At 40.4% G+C, this 21943-nt stretch overlaps 1 protein-coding gene and 1 long non-coding RNA gene across 5 annotated transcripts in view; one reads left to right on the top strand and one right to left on the bottom strand.

Moving 5' to 3' along the window:
* Positions 1–21943, top strand: part of MAPRE2 (microtubule associated protein RP/EB family member 2) — a 137373-nt gene that overhangs the window by 16051 nt on the left and 99379 nt on the right. For all 4 annotated transcript variants that reach the window (XM_015237657.3, XM_006202308.4, XM_072949020.1 and 1 more), the window contains one exon: positions 4026–4087. Coding sequence is in view for 2 of the 4 variants with exons in the window: in XM_006202308.4 (XP_006202370.1) it covers positions 4026–4087 (62 nt within the window). In the remaining 2 variants the exon portion in view is untranslated. The remainder of the gene's footprint in view (positions 1–4025; positions 4088–21943) is intronic.
* On the bottom strand, positions 16107–20547 carry LOC140688882 (uncharacterized). The gene is made up of 2 exons (XR_012063726.1): positions 20473–20547; positions 16107–19455 (listed from the first exon to the last, which is right to left on the bottom strand). It is a non-coding gene; the product is annotated as an uncharacterized lncRNA (long non-coding RNA).

The raw sequence follows: 21943 nt of genomic DNA, 5'->3' as shown, positions 1-21943 counted from the left end.
TAGCAGAGATATTTTGGTCTTTTCAAGTAAAACAAACCCAACAAGCAAGCGGGGAGGAGGCAGCTGGCTTACGGCTGCTGGTTTGTGAGGGGCTGTCTAGGGCTCAGAATGAGAAAAGTAGATATCAATGGGGTCTCTCCGAAGGAGGAGGGAGAGTTAGCCAGCTCCTCTTCGTGGGGTGATGACGGTTTAGACCCTTATGTATTGTGTGGCCCAGGTTAGAATACAGAATCCCCGCCTTGTCATCAACAAACCACCGAGGATGAAATTCTATTCCTGTGCAAATAAGACGTGGGAATTTTGGAAATTCGTGGAGAGCATGAACTCGAAAGTCTGAGAGATCATTTTCAAGTTGCAGAGTCGATCAAACTGCTACTTAGATGTCATTTCTGGTTTTGAGCGTGTCTATTTGTTTCGATATTTTGAATTTTAAGTTTGGGAAGAGTAAGTGTAGGAGAGGGGATGAGAGCAGAGAAAATTCCAAGACAGGCAAGATCGGACAGAGAGGGCTGGCAGTGGGTCCTGAATGCTGAAATCGTGGGTGAGAGATGATTTTTCTTGGATCTGCACACGATGGGGCAAATTCTTAACCCCATCTGGCCCACCGCCTTGGGGCTTTTGTTCTTCTCTGAAAAGGTAAAAAAGAAAGAAGAACAAAAGAAGGGGGGAGGTATCTTGCTCAATTCAAGTTGCAATCTAATCTCCCGACTTTGTTTAAATTAAACTTTTTTTATTTTGAGATGGTTGTGTATTAGCATGTGGTTTTAAGAAGCTATACAGAGAGATCTCTGTATCCTCTACTCAGTTTCCCCCTCAGTGGCAAAATCTTGCAAATCTTCATACAAGGTCACAGCCAGGTTATTGACCTTGATACATGTTCAAGATACACAACACTTGGGTCACTACAAGGGTATCTCATGTTGCCTTTTTGCACATCATACCTTCTTTCCTCCAGCCCTCACGCCCTCCTTAACCCCTAGCAACCATGAGTCCGTGCTTCCTTCCTGTGGTTTTCTAAGTTCAAGAATGTTAGATAAATGGACTCATATAGCACATAACCTACAGCCTGGCTTTTTTCACTCAGTGTAATTCTCTGAAGGTATCAGTTTGTTCATCTTGGGGGGACGAGTCGCATTCCCTGCGATGGATGCTTGTTTGGTTAGCCTTTAACCTGTCGAAGGACATCTGGGCTGTCTCCAGTTTGGGGCTACTGTGAATAAATCTGCCATAAACATAAGTTTCAAGTTTCCTGGAAAAATGCGAAGAGGACAGTTGGCAGGTTGTATGGTACTTGCATGTTTCATGTTTGGTTTGGTTTGGTTTGGTTTTCAACAGTCAAGTATTTTCTAGAGTGGCTGAACCATTTTGCATTCTCTTAAGTGATATGTGAATGATCTAGTTTCTTCCCATCCTCATCAGAATTTCAGGTCATCACTACTTTTTAGTTTGGCCATTCTGGTGTCTAGTGATATACCTCGTGATGGTTTTATTTTTCTCTTACCTACTGGCGACTGATGTTGCATAACATTTCATGTGCTCATTCACTGTCCGTCTGTCCTCCTCGGTTAAATAAATGTCTGTCAGTGTCTTTTGCCCATTTTCCAATTGTTTTTTTTTTTTAGCTTGAGTTTTGAGAGTTCTTAATATATTTAAATACCAGTCCTTTGTCAGATACGTGGTTTGCAAGTGTTTTTCCTAGTATATACCTTATATTTACATCTGCTTCACAAGGATGACAGGTCTTAATTTTGATGAAGTCTGGTTTATCAGTTTTCCCTTGTATGGATTGCGTTTTTGATGTCAAGGCTAAAAGTTCTTTGGCAGACCATTGACCCCAAAGATTTTCTCCTATGTTTTAATTTTTTCTGAAAGATGCATAGTTCTACATTACACATTTACATAGTGATCCCTTTTGAGTTAATTTTTATCATAAAACATGAAACTCATAGACAATAACTGCTCTACCCACAACAAACACCACAAGGAAAGAAAACACGTTTGCCTCACCTGGGGGGACCCCAGACCTCCACCCTCACAAGACGGTGCCTTACTGAGCATCTACTAAACCCCGAGAGTGGACCCAGAGCTCCCCGAGTGCTTCAAATCGATGGCAAAGACCTGGCTTCTAAGGTGCTGTCTTAGATAAAACAGCAGCAGATCCTGGAGCCCATCCGTCTCAATTACAACTTGTCACTCTAGCTGCCAGATGTCGGGCAAACCACTCCACTGCTCTGAGCCTCAGTCTTTTCATTTGTAATAAGATGGTTTTGAGGATTATATTAGATAAAATATGTGAAACGACTTGTGCAGGGGTAGCCAATAAATGTCTCATTCTTCTCCAAACTGATCCATCGCAGCTGTTAAATATTAACCACGGGCTGTTGTCAGAACAGAGAAAGGCCAATTGTATCCAACTGATCCTGAATTTTCTAAGGGCTAATTAGCTCATTTATAGATAAACTAGGAACCTTCTGCTCTTGATTCCTAGCTTGGTAGCCAATACTTTGCCTAGTTACATAGCTACTGGTACTAGTTAAATAGAGCAAATGAAATTTTCATTCTGATTCAGTTAAAATTCCTAGAAGATTGGAGGACGCAGGAAAAGAAACCTACATGGATGGGAACAGATTTTTTTTAAACCTGATTTTTTTAGTTTTATCAACTATCTTTAAATTATGGGAAAATGTGAAATACTCATTAAAATTAAATTCTGTAAAATAGGTGAAGAAATCCTACCTGGTCTATCGGAAAGAAAAAAAAATTGTCAGCTTACCTGAGTTCAGTTCTTAAACTCAGTCTACCACTCACATTGAATTCCCTGATTTTTATACAAGCCAAATTTTATGAATTACTTTTGAACTCCCTTATTGATTGATTGTGGAAAATTCAGCTACTGCCTTTCTGTTTGTTCTCTGAGCACCTGCTGTTTTATTCGCATTTTTCCCCATCCTTTCACTATCTCCTCTTTCCCTTATTAAAAACAAACAAACAAAAAGTGTAAAATGCCTCCCCTTCCCTTTCTTAAAATCCTTCTCCCAGTAACATCTCCAGAACGGTCTGGGATGAATCACATTGCATTGGATCTGCCACAAATATTTTCTTCTTATACAGTTGGTTTTAAATTAAGCAGGCCCCAAAGGAAGTTCTGAACTGGTCACTGCCAGCAAACACTGAAGAGCAGCATGCGGGGCGAGGGCAGATAGAAGGTGGAGGGGGTCTCTTCTGATCTGCTGCTTGGGGTGGTGGGAAGACCACTAAGGCTCACGCACATCTGCGTCTCGGGTCCTTTTGAGCTGCGTCTGCTGGAGCCACAAGCAGCCTCTCCAGTTACCATCTACCCCGCCCCCAGTCTGGGACCCCCAAAACTCAGAGCTCATGTGCACTTCTCAGCCCCTGGAACTGGATCTGTCCTTATTGTTTTGTCAGCATGTTTTGAAGATCAGTAGCTCATTCGTAGAAAGTGAATAATTACTAGATGGTGTGTGTATTTTGAAGTTTGATCCTGGCGTTGTTTATAACACTTATCCTGTTTGAATGAAACACATCTTTCGCTACAAGAAAAAGCCTGTGATGGTACTAGATATAAAATCTGCGAATTAACCCAAGTTTGGGGAAGTGGATACTTTAATTGATGTTGGCCTTTGATGCCCCACCCCGGAGGCACTGCCTCCTTGGGTAATTGCGTAACTCAGGACTCTCGTCATGGCGGGGTCGGGGGGAAAGGTAAAAAAAATTATCTTCATAGGACTGCCATTATATAAACACTCACAAACTATAATTAACCCAAGAACTGATCTAACAATACAGACTGAGAACCCCATCGTTTGGCTGACTTAATCTCTCTCAAATGGTAAAATGGACTAAATTTGGATATTTTGTGTACGTGTTTTAATTTTCTCTACCACTGCCAGCCACACCCAATGAGCTGAATGATAACTCTTTGAGCCTATGTTTTCATCACATTAAATAATGTCTCTTTCTCTCTCTCTTTTTTTTTTTTTTTTGTTTCATGTTTACTCTCCCAGTATCCCATTTCTCAGAGGAACATTTCATCCCGACAGCCAGGGAGAGAGCCTGGATGCTCAAGGTAAGATTTCAGCATAAATGATGTTTGCAGAGTAAACTGGAGCACACAGTACAAATGCCTCTGTAACAGATTTATTTTCAGAGTTCCATTATACAGTTAAAGCAAATATTCGAGTAAACATGCTTCATTAAGACGTTATTTTTCAGACTATAATCCATCTCCCATGTGTACTAAGGCCTAATTAACGACATCGGCAATTCCTCTAAAGCTGTTCAAGCCAGTTAAAGTTTAATTTTTGGAGATCTTTTTAGTGATAAAGTGGAGTGAGGAAATAAATGCCAAGATATAGTCAAAAAACCTCATGACGTTCCTAATTGTGAATCAGTGATGATTTGATCTTGTTAAAAATCAAGGCAACTGCTCTGTTGACTTTACAAGAGAGAGAGGGTGGGTATCTTGAAAAGGTGATAAACGCCCAGAAAGGTTTTTTGTTTTTTGTTTTTTTTTTCAGTTTGGGGTTTGTGTTTGAGACGCAATCATTTGGCCTGTTATTGCCCACTGGCGCTCTGAGACCCCCTACTCCAGGAGCTCCCTGGAACAAAGGGACAATTAACTGAAATTCCACCAGATGGCAATATTCGGAAAGCCATCCAGAGAGGTTTCAAAGCTGTGAGCTATTATTGTTCAGAGATTAGTCTCACAGAGTATAGCGTCCTAGATTTCATGAAAGGTGCTCTAAACATCTTTTGTTTTACTTTTTGTGCACAGCGTCAGAATTTTTACTAGGGGAAAATAGGTGTATGGGGTGGTATGTGTTGTTTTCTTTTGTTTTTCATTCTGGAAGGGTAGAATCAGAAACTTCATTCTTCAGTAATTCTTCCAAGCAGTATTGTTGAGTATTAAAAGCTCAGATCAATGGATAATGTACCATATTTGTCTTAGGGTCTCTTTGTGATAAATGTTACGGTTGAGGGTCACTTTTAAATAAATTGTTTGGGAAGACAAACCTAAAATTCTTCTCTTACAGAGGAGGAGAATTTTGAGGAGTTGCTTAGATATTGAACCAAGTGAAACTTACAGGTACAAAAATTATTTGTGATGATCGCAAATAATTAAGTTTATTTAAATAGGGTGGGTGAACTTTGCCCATTTTGCTCCAATGATAGTAGAGATGCTCTATGTACCTCGAGTGGTGTCCAAACAGCTGGGCTACCCTAGGGCAGAGGTAAGATGGATGGACAGACAGACGAAGTAGAGAGGCATCTGAAGGCAATTGAAATGGGAAGAACCAGTAAGAGGAGCCACGTGAGCTTTCTGTGTGCATCTAACCGCAGTCCCTGAACTGAGTGCCCTTCGAAACCTGCTCTTATGCTAGTAGCCCCTTCCAGTAGAGGGCCCAGAGGTCCGGTGTCCAGGACAGTCCTCGTTTACTTCTGTTGTCCCAGAGTGTCATCTAGCTAACACCCCCGGCCCCCTTGAAATTCTCAGCTTAAAGTAAATGATCGCCTTGTTATCTGTCTTCTAGGCTATCATGTCCGAGGAAAAAGGAATAGAAAAAGGCCCAATACCTAAATACCTAAACTGAGTATCTGTTTGTAAGCCTCCGTATATATTTGGGGCTAAGGGACAAATTCTTTTTTGGTAAAAAGCCACATAGTAAACATGTTTTTGCTTTGTGGGCTGTTCAGTGTCTGTCATAACTATTCAACTCATTGCAGGGTGAAAGCACAATGGGCATAAATGAACAGGTTTGGCTGTGTTGCAATAAAACTTTATTTACAAAAACAGGCAGCCATGGCGGGGCTGGGTGTAACTTGGTGGTAGAGCACATGCTTAGCATACGTGAGGTCCTGAGTTCAACCCCCAGTACCTCCATTAAAAGGAGAACAGGCAGCCAGTGGCATTTGGCTGGCAGGCCATAGTGTGCAGACTTGTGTGAGGGAATAGATGGTAAGGAGGGGACAGGAGACGGTGGAGAACCAAGAAGATGGTCCTCCATTATTCCTCCCCCTCCTCTTCACATCCTTCCTGGGTTGCAGCCTCCTCATTTAACCTTCTCAGAGATTAGCATCAATAGCTTCCTTGGTGAGTCATCTCATCAGTTGTGTGGTTCCTGAGATGCCTTTGCTGGGTCTAACTGCTTGTTTCTCATCCAAATCTGTTTCTGCCCCTGCACATGCGTGTGCTTTGTACCTCGCAACACAGAATAGCACCCCTATTCGGGTACCACCTGAATCCTAGAGTTAAATACTGGAGCAATGGTATCAGCAGACACCTAAATTTATGCTTTGGTCCTCACTAGATAACTGTCTATAGGAAATAGAGCCACATTAAGGAAAGGTTAAAGCTGACGATAGCAAATTTTTTATTATGAAAACAATAAACTTACAGGAAAATTTGCTGGGGGGATCACCCATAGCAACACTATCCCAAAATAACTTTTTCTCTTTTGTTGCTTCTTTGCTTTTCCCATAAGTATTCATATTTTTCCCTAGTGGAAAATAGGGCGCATGTGAACTTGGTGTTTTGTTTAGTGTTAGTCACAAGCATCTTTCATGAGTCACCAGAGCTACCATTAGAATAGTATCATGTTATGTCAGTGTGCCATAATATCTTCTAATTTTCACTAAAAAAGTGCTGTACTAAATTTTTTTGTAGACTTTATTATTATTTTGGTTGGTTTGGCTGAGTTCAGTTTGTTCCGGGGGTTTTGTTTATTTCCTTAGAACAAAATCCCAGAAGTGGGATTATTACCCAAGGATATGACCATTTTTATGACTCTTAATCTAGTTTATCGTGTCTTCTCTTAAGAGATTTGGAGTCTTTACAAGCGTTTATAGTCGGAGGGTACTAGCCTCACCATGACTTAGGAGAAACAGCATTTAATTTATTCCATAGTATTGAGTGAATGTCTTCTGTGTATAAAAAGCTGTACCAATTACTTTGGCATGTGTATACGTAAATATATAAATGAGCGATGTGCTTCCTCCACAAACATCTGAGTGCCTGCTATGAACGATGTGTTGCAGGGTTTGAGTGGTGAGCAGAAAATGGCTTCTGTCTGAGTTTGACCTTACTGGAGAGCTAAAATACATACATAAATAACCGTAATAAAATATACAAAATGAGACACAACGTAGGAGAAATACAGTCAAAATAGGATGGAAGTTTGGGAGGGGTCGGGGGAGAGAGATGGCATCTGAGCCGATCTCTGAATGTAAGTCTGATTGGGATGCTCCGAGGTGGTGAATTTGCGCTTCATTCTGTAAACATGTCTAGATTGCCGACTGTGTGCCAAGTCCTCGGCTAAAAGCTAGGGATCTAAAGGTGACAGACAGAGCTCTTAAAGCTTACTCTCTAGTAGAGAGGACAGCCTTTAAAAAAAAAAAAAAGTGTAAGCATGAGAAGTGGGATGGCTCTTTCAGCAGCGGGTTCGCCACGGTAGGGATGAGACCAGGGTCTTTGATAAGGAGCTTTCTCCTGGCTCCTCTTTCGGCACAGTCTTCGTCACCAGTGATTGTGTCAGAATCTGGGGGAGATCTGTTTCTGGAAAGTTTGAAGGCTTTTCAGGTTGTACTGGCCAGCATTGCAATTAAAACTGGCCTCTGTTTTCGGTTGGTCCCCGCAGTGAGCACACTCACTGAGCATAATACACAGAGCCTGGGGCTGGGGGCAGCGCGACCTCCGTCCCGGCCCTCCCCAGCGGATGCCTGAGCAAGTCACTAAGAACGCCAGGGCTTCATTTGTGTGTTGTTTTATACCAGCTGGAAGGAACGTCAGTAATCATCTAATCCAACTCATTCATGTTACAGAGGAACATTCTTGGGTGGGAAGAGTTGCATTATTAGCCTAGTTCAGGCATCTGGTCAAAGCCATGGCACCGGAAGCCTGGCTTCTGAATCTCCCATGCTGCTAGCTCCACGCTCACTGCTGTCATTCTTCCTGCCTCATCTATACCACAGGGATAATAAGAACTAAAAACAGAATTAGCGTAAGCATTTTTTTGTACCTGTAGAAACAATAATAGGTATTTTACCCATCTTGGACCACAGTAAAAACATTTTTTTAATTGAAGTATAGTCAGTTTACAATGTGTTAATTTCTGGTTTACAGCACAGTGATTCAGTTATGCATATATATATATATATATATATTCCTTTTTCATATTCTTTTCCATTATAGGCTATTATAAGATATTGAATATAGTTCCCTGTGCTATACAGTAGTATCTTGTTGTTTATTTTATATGTAGTAATTAGTATCTGCTAATCCCAAACTCCCCATATATCCCTCTACCCATCCCACTTTCCCTCCGGGTAACCAAAAGTTTGCTTTCCATGAATGTGAGTCTGTTTCTGTTTTGTAAATCAGTTCCTTTGTGTCATTTTTTTAGACTCCACCTATATGTGATATCATATGGTATTTTTCTTTCTCTTTCTGGTTTACTTCATTTAGTGTGACAATCTCCAAGTCCACCCATGTTGCTGCAAATGGCATTATTTTATTCTTTTTTTATAGTTGAGTAGTATTCCATTGTGTATATACCACATCTTCTTTATCCAGTTGTCTGTTGATAGACATTTAATTTGGATAAATGGATAGGATAATTCCAATCTCACAGTCAAAGTGGAACCCAGCATGGAAATTGAGAAGTGAGGGAGAAGTGAAGGAGCAGAGAGGGCAGCTTTAGATAAACCTTGGGGTATTTGGCTGTAAGGATGAGGAGAGAAAGAGGGACCTGTAAGGAAGAAGAGTTGATTTAAGGTGGAAGAGACTTGATCTGTTCAAAGACTGCTGAGAAGGAGCCAGTAGAAGAGGTGTGTGAGGGTCCGGTAGAAGGTTACCCAGCAGGAGACAACTGGCCAGGATACACCCCTTCATTGCAACAAGCAAGATACAGAATAAGATGGCAACTTTGCAGGTAAACATCAGTCAGGGGGCAGGAAACTTCAGTTCTTGTCTAATGGCTTCAATTACCCTCTGAAGTCGGGGGCAAGGCCATCTGCTGAGGGAGGGAAGACAGAAGCGTCAGAGATCTAAAGAAACTGAACAAGCATTGAAATGTCTGGGTTATGAATAACGAGAGGTCTGTGCAGGGAAGCAGAAGCTCTGGAAGCATCGACACCCACTCGGGTTTGGAGGCACGAATTTACAGTCATGCTGGTCCTCCAGGTAGCGTGCCTTTCTTCCCACAGCAGGGGTCAGCACTCCAAATGAGGCCTATGTACTTGCATCGATGAAATCCTCCTGAGAGCTCCTCTTTAGGAAAACGTGACGTTGATCTCAAAAACAATGTTTCCATTACAATGGGCAAATGCTTCCTTTCTTTCCTTTTAAATTGCTGCAGAAGCTGAATGAGTGGGTTAAGAGCTGTTGATGGTTTGGTTCATAATGAGTTTGATATTTGCACAGGGATTGTAACCAATTCACGAGTCCCCCTGTACACAGAATAGATTGTTGGGGACCAGACTTAATTAATAATAGACTTACCCTATGATCCCACAATCCCACTCTTGGACATATATCTGGAGTAAACTCTTAATTTAAAAAGATACATGCACCCCCATGTTCACAGCAGCACTATTTACACTAGCCAAGACATGGAAGCAACCTAAATGTCCATTGGCAGATGATTGGATAAAGAAGCTGTATATACATACACGCACACACACACATACATATACATACAATGGGATACTACTCAGCCATAAGAAAGAATAAAATAATGCCATTTGCAGCAATATAGATGGACCTGGAGATCATCATACTAAGTAAGCCAGAAAGAGAAAGAAAAATACCATATGATAGCACTTATATGTGGAATCTTAAAAAAAAAAAAAAGAAAGAAAAGGGACACAAATGAATTTATTTACAAAACAGACAGACTTACAGGCATAGAAAACAAACTTTTGGTTACTGGGCGGGGAGAAGTAGGTAGAGAGGGATAAATTGGGAGTTCAGAATTTGCAGATTCTATTACATATAAAATAGATAAACAAAGTCCTACTGTAGAGCACAGGGAATTCTATTCAATACCTTGTAATGGCCTATTATGAAAATGAATATATATGAGTATGATGCTGTACACCAGAAATTAACACAACATTATAAATCGACTATACCTCAATAAAAAAAAAATCAATTCGATTGATTCGGGGTGAACCTTTGCACAGTTTGAATAGTTGGATGTTACGTATCTCATTCACACACTTGTATTGCCTGTCACAGGTACTTGTGGCACCAGAAGCATTAACTGCACTGTGTACAGAAATAAAACTGCCAACTACTTAGCAAACCTTTTGTAAGTTTTGGCCCCTATAGGAGATTTCTGCCTTTTCTGTAGAGTACCACACTCTGGTTAAGAAATTTTCACTTTTGCAAGCAAAAATGCCACTTACATCACTCTGACGTTGATGTGTCTTATCAAAATTTGCTTTACAAGTGGGCTGTGGTATGTGGAAGGAATGCTATTGATGTCTTACAGGCTGGTGCCTGGAATGCTTGTATGTGCTGAGGCCCCCTAATCAGGAAATGCGTTTCTTCTATCCGGCTCCCCTACCTGAATTCATTTTTCTGGTCTGAAAATCATTTAAAAATTGTGAACAATGATGGTGGGTACTCATCCTGAGACATTTCTTACTCCCACCAATACGCCCAGAACTTCAGAGCGGGTTTCTAAATGTTCTGTAACAATGAAAACGTTCTCTGGATGCCAGCTAATTTGGTGGCCCGCTAGTCATAGGTGCCCACTGAGTATTTGAGATGGGGCTGTGTGACAGAGGAACATGTTATTATGCATTTTAAATTTTATTACGTTTTAATGCAGTGTAAGTAGCCACATGCGGCCAGCGGCTACTGTCTTAGACAGCCAGGCCCTAGAAGCCACATTAGACAGAACTGAAATTTTAAGTGTAGGTTACAAATGGAGCCAGCTGAGGGAACTCACTCGGGTCTTTGATGTTCAAATAAGACTGACCTGGCCTCATCCTGTCCTCAAGTTATAGCCTGGGGATGCTGGCCCTCGTGAGGGTAAACACGGGGTGGGAGCAAGATCTAAAAACAGCCCACTGCTAAACGGGCGTCATCTTCATTTGTACCTAAATTGTCTCCAACACCTGAACACCAGAGTCCTGAGCACAAAGAAAAACGTGGGAGAGAGAACAATCTGTATTTAATGCCTACCGTGGACCAATACTCTGCTAGTGACTTCACACACATGAACGTCTCGTTAATCTATGTATGTCCTGAGTGAAACTTACGCTTTTTAGAAATGCGGACATTTGAGTTTCAGAGAGATTACTAGCTTGTTCAAGGCACACAGCTAGTCAGGAGTAGAGGCAAGATTAGAATCCAAGCAGGTATGACTCCAAAGTTATTCCCACAAGCGGTACTCAGAGGAGAACGCGCGTGTTTGAAACTATCCAAGAAGCAGGAAACCTTCAGGGTGGGGTTGGAGGTAGAGGGGAGGTAATAGGAGGCAAGAGACTTTAATTCTGTGTGTGTGCTTGTGATCTGATTAACTCAGAAGTTACACCTGCATTTCTCCTCCTCTCCCTGCCCTCCCTACCCCTCCAGCCACTTCAGTTCCCTTGATTGCAGGTTACCCCCCATGGAAGTCTCACTAGTAGTGTCATAGTGTGCAGTCTATCATTTGGATTAAAACGACTCAAGAAACAAAGACATGTCCCAGTGTCTTGGTTACCACCTAGGCAAGAGTCTCAAGCTTCTTGCTTCCTATACTTAAAAGATACGTAAACACTTGGATTAGGTTATCTACAATCATCTAGTCCAACATCTCCCAGAGTTCACACACTGGCTGCCTTCTGAAATGTCTCCTACGTGTATGATAATGTTGCTTCCACAGCATTTCCAACATTCCCATTGTTGAAAATAACAGTGGAAATCACAGAAAGCACACATCGAGAGCCCTACCTTAACAAATCATTCATTTAAAAAAATTTTTTTCCCTTCTAGCCCTCATTCATCTAACTTGACATAGCGGTGACCATACCTTGTGCGTACTTGAACATTCAGCTTTCTGTTTCACTTTGTGATGGGCAGTTTCGGGGCTGTCACACATACTCATGGTTGTAGCGTTAATGTGTACAGAATAGTCTTTAGAACTGACTTACCATTATTATCCAAAATTTTCACTGTTTGATGTATGGAGACTGCTTCAAAACGAACTTGGGTAGGTTTTAAGCTTATAGGTCATAACTGGTTGGTTAATTCCCTTGACTGGAAGTCTCATACCTGTGTTTCCACATCCCCTGTGAAAAGTTATTACACTATAGGCTTGCTTTTTTTTTTTTTTTAAATTGAAGTACAATCAGTTACAGTATGTCAATTTTGGGTGTACAGCACAATGTCCCAGTCATGCCACTGTGGCCTTTCTGATTGGATATTAAACAAATGTTTCATATACGTAATTTTTAACTTCCAAAATGTGATATTCTCAACAGCAATAGACGATACATTCTATTTTAATAATCACACGCCCTCCCAGGCATTAGGCACTTAATATATGCTTCTTGAATTCTGTATAGTCTATAAAACTGGCTTGGTGTCATGTTGCCCAGTGACCTGTGGATGATAGATTTTCAGCATCCCTTACCTCAAATATCATTCTACTTAAAATGCATGCACTGAGGTGTTTGTCTCTGTTCTAAAGTTAGTCATGTTTGAGTCTTCGAGAAAGCAATTCGGATGAACCACAATTCAGATTGTCAGGTTGATATCAAACTCCATTAGGGAACAAGGACAGTCAAGGTTAAGATAAGTGCCAGAGTGCCTCTGCAGAGGACTCAGTTCTAGGCCATGAGGATTTTGTGTTTTCCAGTGCTTCTTCGGAATATGGTGTTAAGCCTTTACCGGACCATGACGTTTCAAAATGTGGTTGTGTTATCCTGTTATTTCTCAAGGCAATGACTAGGCTATATAATATCTGCCTGGTAGAGTTTCTCTCCTGGGATTCTTGTGTCTCCAACTTTATTTTTGCTCTTAGGGAGAGATATGTTTCAGATCTGAGTGAGGTAATGCCACTCACAGGACATTACTTTGGCTTATAAACTGAACTGAACCATTAGCATCTTTTTCCGGTGCCTGGCTTAGAGAGAAACTTGGCTTGGTCTGTGAAAACATATGAATTGAGTGCTTGGAACATTGTATAATGACACTGTTGCCTCCAACCAGGAGTAACAATTCTATGAAGGTGTCTTGAAATAATAATAGCTAACCACTCTTGCCTCCTGATCAAAAAAATAATGTATAATAAAAATTATCTAACTCAAGTACAGTATTTTTTTAAGCTGCATCTCATCAAAACACTTTCTGTCATATAGTAAGATATCAAAACATACAACATTTGCTTTTAAAAGTTGATTCCATTAGGTAAAATTATTTTGGATTTCAGGGTGAAAATAGTAGATAAAATTTTTGGTTGGGAAAAAAACTGACCTTGCTGGCTCAAAGAACAATCATTTACTTGGCCAGAACTTAAATGTTTTTGAATAATACAGAATTTTGCCTGTCTTAGGAGGGTCATGAAGACTTCAGAAAAGGCAGACTTTGAGCTGAGCCTACCTTTGTAACATATGAGTAGGTAAAAAAGAGGGAAAATGTCATTGCAGGCACTAGTCAGAAGATTCAGGGAACAGAGCATCAGCCCTCTCAAAGGGGCAGGGGGATGACCTATTCTTTAATGTGATAAATGGAGGATTAAGAAGAAAGATAAGCTGGGGTCAAACCGCACCAAGTCCCAAATACCTGACTAAGTTATTTAAACTTTAAGATAGTAGGAAATACTGAACATGATGCAAATACTCTATAGAAAAATTAATAAGTTTTAAGATGGCAATCTACATAGTTTCCCTTCTCTCCAGATCTTCAACTGAAATAACAAAAAAATAGATAGGTAGGTAGGTAGATAGATAGATAGATAGCAATTCTGGAAACATGAGGACCAGAAATTGACAAAGTTCTCAAAGATGAAAAAAGGGGACAGGATTGTACTGCTAGCTAATTTTTTGAATCAAAAGAAAAATGAAAAAAAGAACATGAAATAATTCAGAGAATTACTATAATCCAGATAAAATAATTTTGAGCATAGAAGAAAACAACAAAACCTAATTACTCTCCTTAAATAGTATGAAACATATTGCATCCATTAAATTCTACTACCCTCTTTTCAAAAGAAGAGTAGATATGGGCAAGAAACAATTAGAAAACATGAGTTCTTGCAAACTAAAAGTCAAGAGAAAGACTTCGTGAATATAGCTAAAGAGTATTCCAGAGTATAAAGCAAAAGATGAGAAGGTGGAAAATGTGAGAAAAGTATTCGAGATGTGGATGGATAATCTAGGTCCAACATTAAGAGTCTTTTAAAGAAAAAAACAAAGACATTGGAGAGAAAGAAATAAAGGCATAAGGATTCAGATTAAAGGAGACCACTGAATGTGGAGTAAAATGTAAAAAATCCTAAACCCATCTTGGTGAAATTTCAGGGTAACAGAAGCTTAGAGCTTCTGAGGTGAACAATCAAACAACAAAAAGATGACCCACAGAAGAGTGATCACTTGAATAGCATAAACTTTGATACGTGATACTGGCGGCTGGGGTAGACAGTGGTTCCATGCTTTCAGAGTATGAAGGGAATTGATTTTGGAACCGTAATTCTGTACTCAGCCCAACGATGAATAAAGTATGAGAGCAAACAGACATTTTTTGACATGAAAAGGCTTAAATTTCTCTTACCTCTCAAAAAAACAACTTGAAGATGTAGTCTAGGAAAATCCAAGAGAATAAAATGAAGGATAAATTTACATCCAAAAAACTATGTAACTAATGGAAGAGTCCAACTGTAAGAAATATCAGAATGCCAGCAGTAATATCAAAGCTATTTGCTCAAATTAGGTAGTGGGTTCCATGATGAATGTCTTACAGAAAAAAAAAAAGTCAATTCTATTTATATTTAGACTTAGAATCTGAGGGGGTTTTTTTATCATATGATGATAGTATATGCTGCTTCTGTCAAAAAAAAGTTAAAATCTCCAGGAAAAGCAAACTATATAAATATAGAAATACAGAGATACAGATACAGATATGCCTAGTACATAGATATGTTAAGATTCAAGTTCAGTTTTAAAATGAGGCATATTTTGGATCAATGGCCTATGAAAAAGAGAATCCATTTGACCTTGATGCTTATTTTCATTGCAAGAGTCAATGAAATATTTCTTTCTCTGTGGAAGTTAGGACCACTTGATTTTGGAGAGAATAAGAAATTACATAATCATAAATGTCATTCACTAGTTCAAGTTTAGAAGCAATCTAGGAAGACTTAACTACAGTCATAGAACATAATGTAAATACAAGGGATAAAGGAGACACCGTGGTAAAACCATGCAAATTCAAAGCAGAGAGTTGAGAAGAAACACACAAGATAAAGAGTCAGTAGGTAATATTTCTCCGAATAAGTCAAGAAATTTTAAGAATATCACTTGAAGTTGTAAAGATAACCACTGGAATAACGTTAAATGTTAATAGTAATTGAGAGGAGAAAATTAATAGATGTTGAATGTCTTTTATAGAAGAAAGTAGATACTGCGTTGATCAAGAATACAACATATCTAAGTTTTTAGATACAATTGTAACTCACAAGAACTGAAAATAGTTTAAAAATTACACATCTGATATTATACATTCTGTAGTCCTAAAATTAACATGTGCATATTACTTGTATAAAGTGCAAACATTAACTATTCATATATGTAGAATGGGCTGAAAGGAAAGAGCCTCGACACGAAGAGTCCTGGAAACGATCACATTGCTCTGTATCTCAGGTGATGTGAATTTGGTGGAAACAAACAAAAAAAAAAATTGAGGCAATTTGAGAAGAATTGATAGGATTTGGTAGTTGGGTAGACAACTGAACAAGATAATTTTTTTAAAGAAATAAAGCAAAGATATATAATATTTTCAAACTGAAGCTACTGACAAAATGACACTCAAGATAATATACTTATTTTAAAACGTACTGTTACCTTTCTGTTTCTTACTCAGTAGTATATCTCCAGGCTGGTTGAGAAGTGAAAATGTAGCACTTTATTAGGTGAAACTTATAATATGGTCAAATGTTCATCATAATTAGAATACAGGAAGCCAGTTATTTTGTATTTAATCATAAATGCCAAATATATTACACTAAAGAACCCACTTTAGGCCACAGTAAAGAATAAGTTAACATCATTTTTGGGGTCAGAACTTTCATATAAACAACAAAGGATCAATGCTTCAGGCTAACGTGTATACTGGCCCTGTCAGATCTCTTTCAGTGATTTGATTTGTGGCAGAGAGAAAAGTGCTCACATTGTATTAAATTAGAAGCTCTCAGAGTCCCAGGATTCTGAATCTTCGTCGAGTTTTCAGTGACTTTCTAACCTGCTGCGCTACCATGAGCAGTTGGGATTTTAGCAACTTTCCAGACTTGATCCTATTTACTAAAAGTTTTAAACACTTAACTTGAAGCTTTGAAGGATAGAGATCTTCTCAAACTGCTTCGTAAATGTTGAACTCCCCTTTCATTCACATCCTGACCCATCCCTCACTCGTGGAGTGTCCTTTACAATTATTTGCTGAAAGCTTTTGACTATAAATACCACTTTTTTCAGCCTGCAGGCTGAAAAGCCTTTTATACAGATAAACATATTTCAATTCTACCGGTAACTGTATATATAACTTGCTTTTCTTTAGCAAATGGAAACAAGATTCTCGAGATTAATGAAATTTACTAAGACCTAGGGAACAGGATCTAAAAGTTCTCTTAACCTCCATTTCTCATTTTGGAGAGAATTGTAATAATGTTAAAATTATGCAGAAAGCCTGGCTCTTACTTTTGCCTGACTGATATTCAAAAGAAATCAGGAAAATGTCTTTCCAGTGAATTTAGTAACTTCCTTTATGCCACAGACAGCATTATGGACAGTAACCTCTCATCAGTGTAGGGCTTTGTCTTCTGCCACGTAAAATCAGTGTGAAGACATTCGAAGACTTTGGACGAATTCTTTTTGTTTTGTTTTGTGGTTGGGGTTTTCCCCTGCATGTTGCGAATGGCTAAAGTGATGAATTTAAAGGATGGAAGTAAACGATTCTTTTGCTTGGAGGAGGGGAAGTGGAGAAAATAAAATATGTCATGCAGGTTAACTACACAGTTTAGAACCGCATAATTAGGGAACATTGGGGGTTATTCTTAAAGTGTTCTTAGTGAAATCGAGCTGCTCGCGTTAACACTAGCGAAGCCATATTTCTTGTCTTGATCTGAATGTGTCCTCTTATATAGTGTTCGTACAATGCATGACATAAGCATGGATTTGCAGCTGTTTCATAACCGCTGTGAAGTTTGTTGGCTCAGCTCCACAGCACTGTGTCCAAGCTTCAGGAACTCTCCTCGAGCACTGCGAATGTGGGAGGAGGCCATTTGTGGAATGATTTACTTTTCCCAGAGTTGAGTGTTTTGCGTGCAGAATGTGGGGCTGCTGTTCAACAGGTTGTGTCCAAATGTAAGTGACCGGGCCAGAGAGATTGTCTTTGGACCTGTCATCCAGCCTCAGAACTTACCCTCCAAGAAACTTGAAATGTTCTAACCAGCAGAAGGAAACAGCAGTGCTTTATTTCTTCTAAGCCGCACTCGCTTTATGAATTTTTAAGCTGATATTTTCATTTGCTGAAAGCATAGTGCTTTGGACTTGAATGATGTAATCTGATTAGTCAGAGCAATTGTGAAGATGAGATGGCGGTAGCTGAATGTTCCTGGCTCCCGCTCCTCGTCCTGGACGGACAGGGACTCTGAGAGGACAGCTCAGATCCTGTTACATTTACATCATCATTCATTTGACCAAGTTGCTCTCCTCTTCCCGGCTGTGTGATGAAGCAAGCTGAAGTATTTTAAAGTGGCAGCTGAGAGGTCTAGCAGTCCCACTGAACATAGACCGATGCAAAGGTCAGATGGAAGAATCTGTTTCTACAAGAGCATTTGTAATGGATTCAAAATGGGAAGTTTACATCCTTCTCTCCGCTAACTACAGACAGACAAAGTCTTTTCTTCTGCTGATACGAGGGGGCACAGCCAGGACCCCCGGTTAAGAGTCAACCCGGTTAAATTCCACTCTTGCTGTATGTGGTGGGGAATGCATTTCTAAGGGTAGTGAGATTGTGCTGAGCCTTAAGTGCCAAAAGTAAACTGTAGAATTTTCATTCTGCGAGTGATAGGGAGCCACTGAAGACTTTTGAAAAAGGAGAGAGGGAAGGTAGTCTTCACGGTGATACATCAGAAGCACAGACCGGAGCATCAGGAAGCAAGGAAACCCCTCCAGGGTCTCTCGAGCCAGGCATGGGTTGTTGTGTTGGGAGCAGGATGTCAGAAGTGGGAGAGGAGGCAGAGGGGCCTCCATGTCACACGGTGAAATGAACAGTTAGGTGACCGAATCAGAGAGATGGGGAGGGAAGGCAGGCAAAGATTCTGAGGATTCAGAACTGAGTGCTGGATTTGGGTCCAGTTCAAGCAGTAGACATGGAAAAAGAGAGAGCCAAGGAGGGGAGAGTCTTGCACGTGAAATGCACTGTGAATTGTCTAAAACTGCGGTGCCAACCTCATTCCTGCCTCTGCCTCTGGTCTGTGAGTGAGAGAATGTGGCGATGAGCAGAGACCCCACACCATATTTTTACAAGGTACTTCTGGAAACGTGAGTGGAGATTTGATTTTTTTTTTTTTGAGTTGATTTGGCAGCTCTGCAGAAAAATCAGTGTCACCAGAAACCCTTCACCGGCATCTGTCCCCTCCTCTCACTGTGCTGTAGTGAGTCAGGAACCTCTGGGTGTCTTTGGCATCCTTCAGAGCTCCAGGTATAAAAAAAAGTGGGGGTGGTGGTGAGGGGAGGTTCCCTCTATTTGCAAACTCCCAAGCCAGCTTGGGGTGTGGCTGGGATAGGAGAGAGGGCAGGATTCCTCTCAGGAACACTCACCAGCCCTTACCTCGACTGTCTCCAACTAGTCATGTCATCTTATGGCTTGAACTTGAGGTTCTGAGCCATTCCTGGGTCTTGAGCTTTTGGTAATTGAAAATCAGACTTCTATAGCCCCCAGACTTCAGGTTATTCTCTCTGCCATGGGATTAAAAGTCTCTTTTGAAACTTGGTCCTTGAACCCTGATTGTTTTCTCCTCTCGAATTCCTGCTGTAGCAACCCCTTGCTGAGAAGATGGAGGGTGAGCCGGTGAGGCAGGGTGTGTGTGATAGGGTGCATGTCCCAAAGCTGGCCACCACGGCACCTCCCACACACTTCCCTGCCTGCGTGATGCTGACACTCCTCCCGCTGAGCATGTCGGTGGAGTCGGTATCCCTTCCTCTTGAATCTTGGTGGACTTCAGCGGCTGCCTTGACCAGCAAAGGATGGCACGAGTTATGGTCTGTGACTTTCAAGACTAGCTTTTCGAACCGCCACGCCCTTCTGCCTGCTCTTTAGGGAGTATCGTGCTGGGAACCCAGCTGCCGTGCTGTGAGGGAGCCCAGGCCACACGGAGACGTCTGTGCAGGTGTTCTGCCAGCGCCCAGCTGAGGTCCCACCCAAAAGGCAGCAGCAACCACCGTTCATGAGACTGAGGCGGTATTAAGATGATGTCAGTTGTCAGCCACCTTCTAATTACCACTGTGAGAGATGAGTGACAGCCACCTAGCGGAGCCCAGTCAACCTCCAGAATAACAAGAGGTTATAAAATGATGGCTGTTGTCTTAACCCACTCAGTTTTAGGATGATTCATTATGCAGAAATCGAGACTCAGCTGGGTGGTGTTGTCTATTACTGTGTAACAGACTACCCGCGAACTCATTAGCTTAACCATTTTTGTTATAGCTTGTGGTTTTATGAATCAGAAATTCAAGGAGGTCTTGGCAGGGCAATTTATCCATCAGCTGTAGTGGCTGGATCTGAAGGATGTCCTTTAGTCATATGTTTGGGGGCTTAGAACTCTGCAGGTTCACTGCCTCTCTGTCCATCCCCACTCTCTCCTCCCCATGGTCTCATCTTCTGAGGCCTCTCCACGTGGCTGTACTTCCCATAGCCTGGTGGTCCCAGGGTAGCTGAACTCCTTACAGAGCAACTGACTTCCAACAGACCAAGACAGAAGCCAGTTGTTATAAGATCTAGGCTAGGAACTGGTTGGCATAATTTTTTTACCAAAATCTATTGTTCAAAGCTGCCACAGGGCCTGTCCAGATTCAAGGAGGAAAAATAGATCCAACCTCTGGAAGGGAAGAGTGTCAAAAATTATGGCCCCAGTGGACAAAGTGGGAACCTAGCTTTCTATCTCAAAATACTACCTCGTAAATCTTGGTACCCCTGTTTTATGGTGAAGAAGCTGAGGCTAGGAGAAGTAATTGTCCAGGGTTACTTACCTTGTAAGCACCAGTATCTGATTTCAAATCCAAGTCTGTTTTAATTCAAACCATGACCTCTTTCCACTTCCCTTCTGTGCAAAATACAGTAAATGTACAATTTATACTCTATTTTTTTATTGATATATAGTTGACATCACATTAGTTTCAGGTGTACAACATGGTGATTAGATATTTTGTATATATTGCAGCATGATCGCCACAGTAAGTCTAGTTAACATGTATCACCACACACAGCTCTAGATTTTTCTCGTGTGTTGAGAACTTTTAAGATCTACTCTCTTAGCAACTTTCAAATATATAATCACTATTATTAACTATAGGTACCATGCTGTCCGTTACATCCCTAGGACTTACTTATTTTATAAGTGGAAACTTGTACCTTTTGACCCCCTTCACACATTTCACCCACCCCTTACCTCCACCCCCATCTCTGGCAACCACTGATCTATTCTCTGTGTCTATGAGGTTTTGGGGGTTTTGTTTTGTTTTCTTATGGTATTCCACATATAATTGAGATTATATGACATTTGTCTTCCTCTGTCTGACTTATTTCACTTAGCACACTACCAACAAGGTCCATCGATGGTGTTGCAAATGGCAAGGTTTCCTCTTTCTTTGTGGCTGAGTAATATTCCATTGTGTGTCTGTATCACATTTTCTTTATCCGTTCATCTATCAGTGAACACTTAAGTTGCTTCCATGTTTTGGCTATTGTAAATAATGCTGCTATAAACATGGAAGAGCACATATCTTTTCAAGTTAGTGTTTTCATCTCCCAGAGTGTAATTGCTGGATCATACGGTAGTTCTATTTTTAATTTTTTTGAGGAAACTCCATATGTTTTCCCGAGTGGCTGCACCAATTTTACTTTTCCACCAACAGAGCACAAAGGAGATCTTTTCTCTTTTCTCCACATTCTCATCAACATTTGTTTATTTTTATAATAGCCATTCTAACAGGTGTGAGGTGATATTTCACTCTGCTTTTGGTTTGTATTTCCTTGATCATTAGTGACTTTAAGCATCTTTTCATGTACCTGTTGTTCATCTGTATGTCTTCTTTGGAAAATGTCTATTCAGATCCTCTGTCCATTTTTTAAATTTTGCTTGGGTTGTTTTTTTTTTCTTTTTCTTTTTTTGTTTTACCTTTGAGGTGTATGAGTTCTTTGTATATTTTGGATATTAACCCCTATCGGATGTATGGTTTGCAGATATTTTCTCCCATTCGGTAAGTTGTGTTTTTGTTTTGTGGGTGGTTTCCTCTCCTGTACAGAAGCTTTTCAATTTGATGCTGCCTCATTTATTTGTGCTTTTGTTGCCTTTGCTTTTGGAGTCAAATTTTTTTTTAAATGACTGTTGAGATCGATGTCAGGGAGCTTACTGCCTTTGTTTTCTTCTAGGAGTTTTATAGCTTCAGATCGCGTGTTCAAGTCTTTAATCCATATTAAGTTTTGTTTATAGCATAAAAT

The sequence above is a fragment of the Vicugna pacos genome, chromosome 24 (genome assembly GCF_048564905.1).
Source record: "Vicugna pacos chromosome 24, VicPac4, whole genome shotgun sequence".
Classification (NCBI taxonomy): Eukaryota; Metazoa; Chordata; class Mammalia; order Artiodactyla; family Camelidae; genus Vicugna; species Vicugna pacos.
The sequence above is the reverse complement of the archived record's forward strand: the minus strand, read 5'-3'. Positions and strand labels throughout refer to the sequence as shown.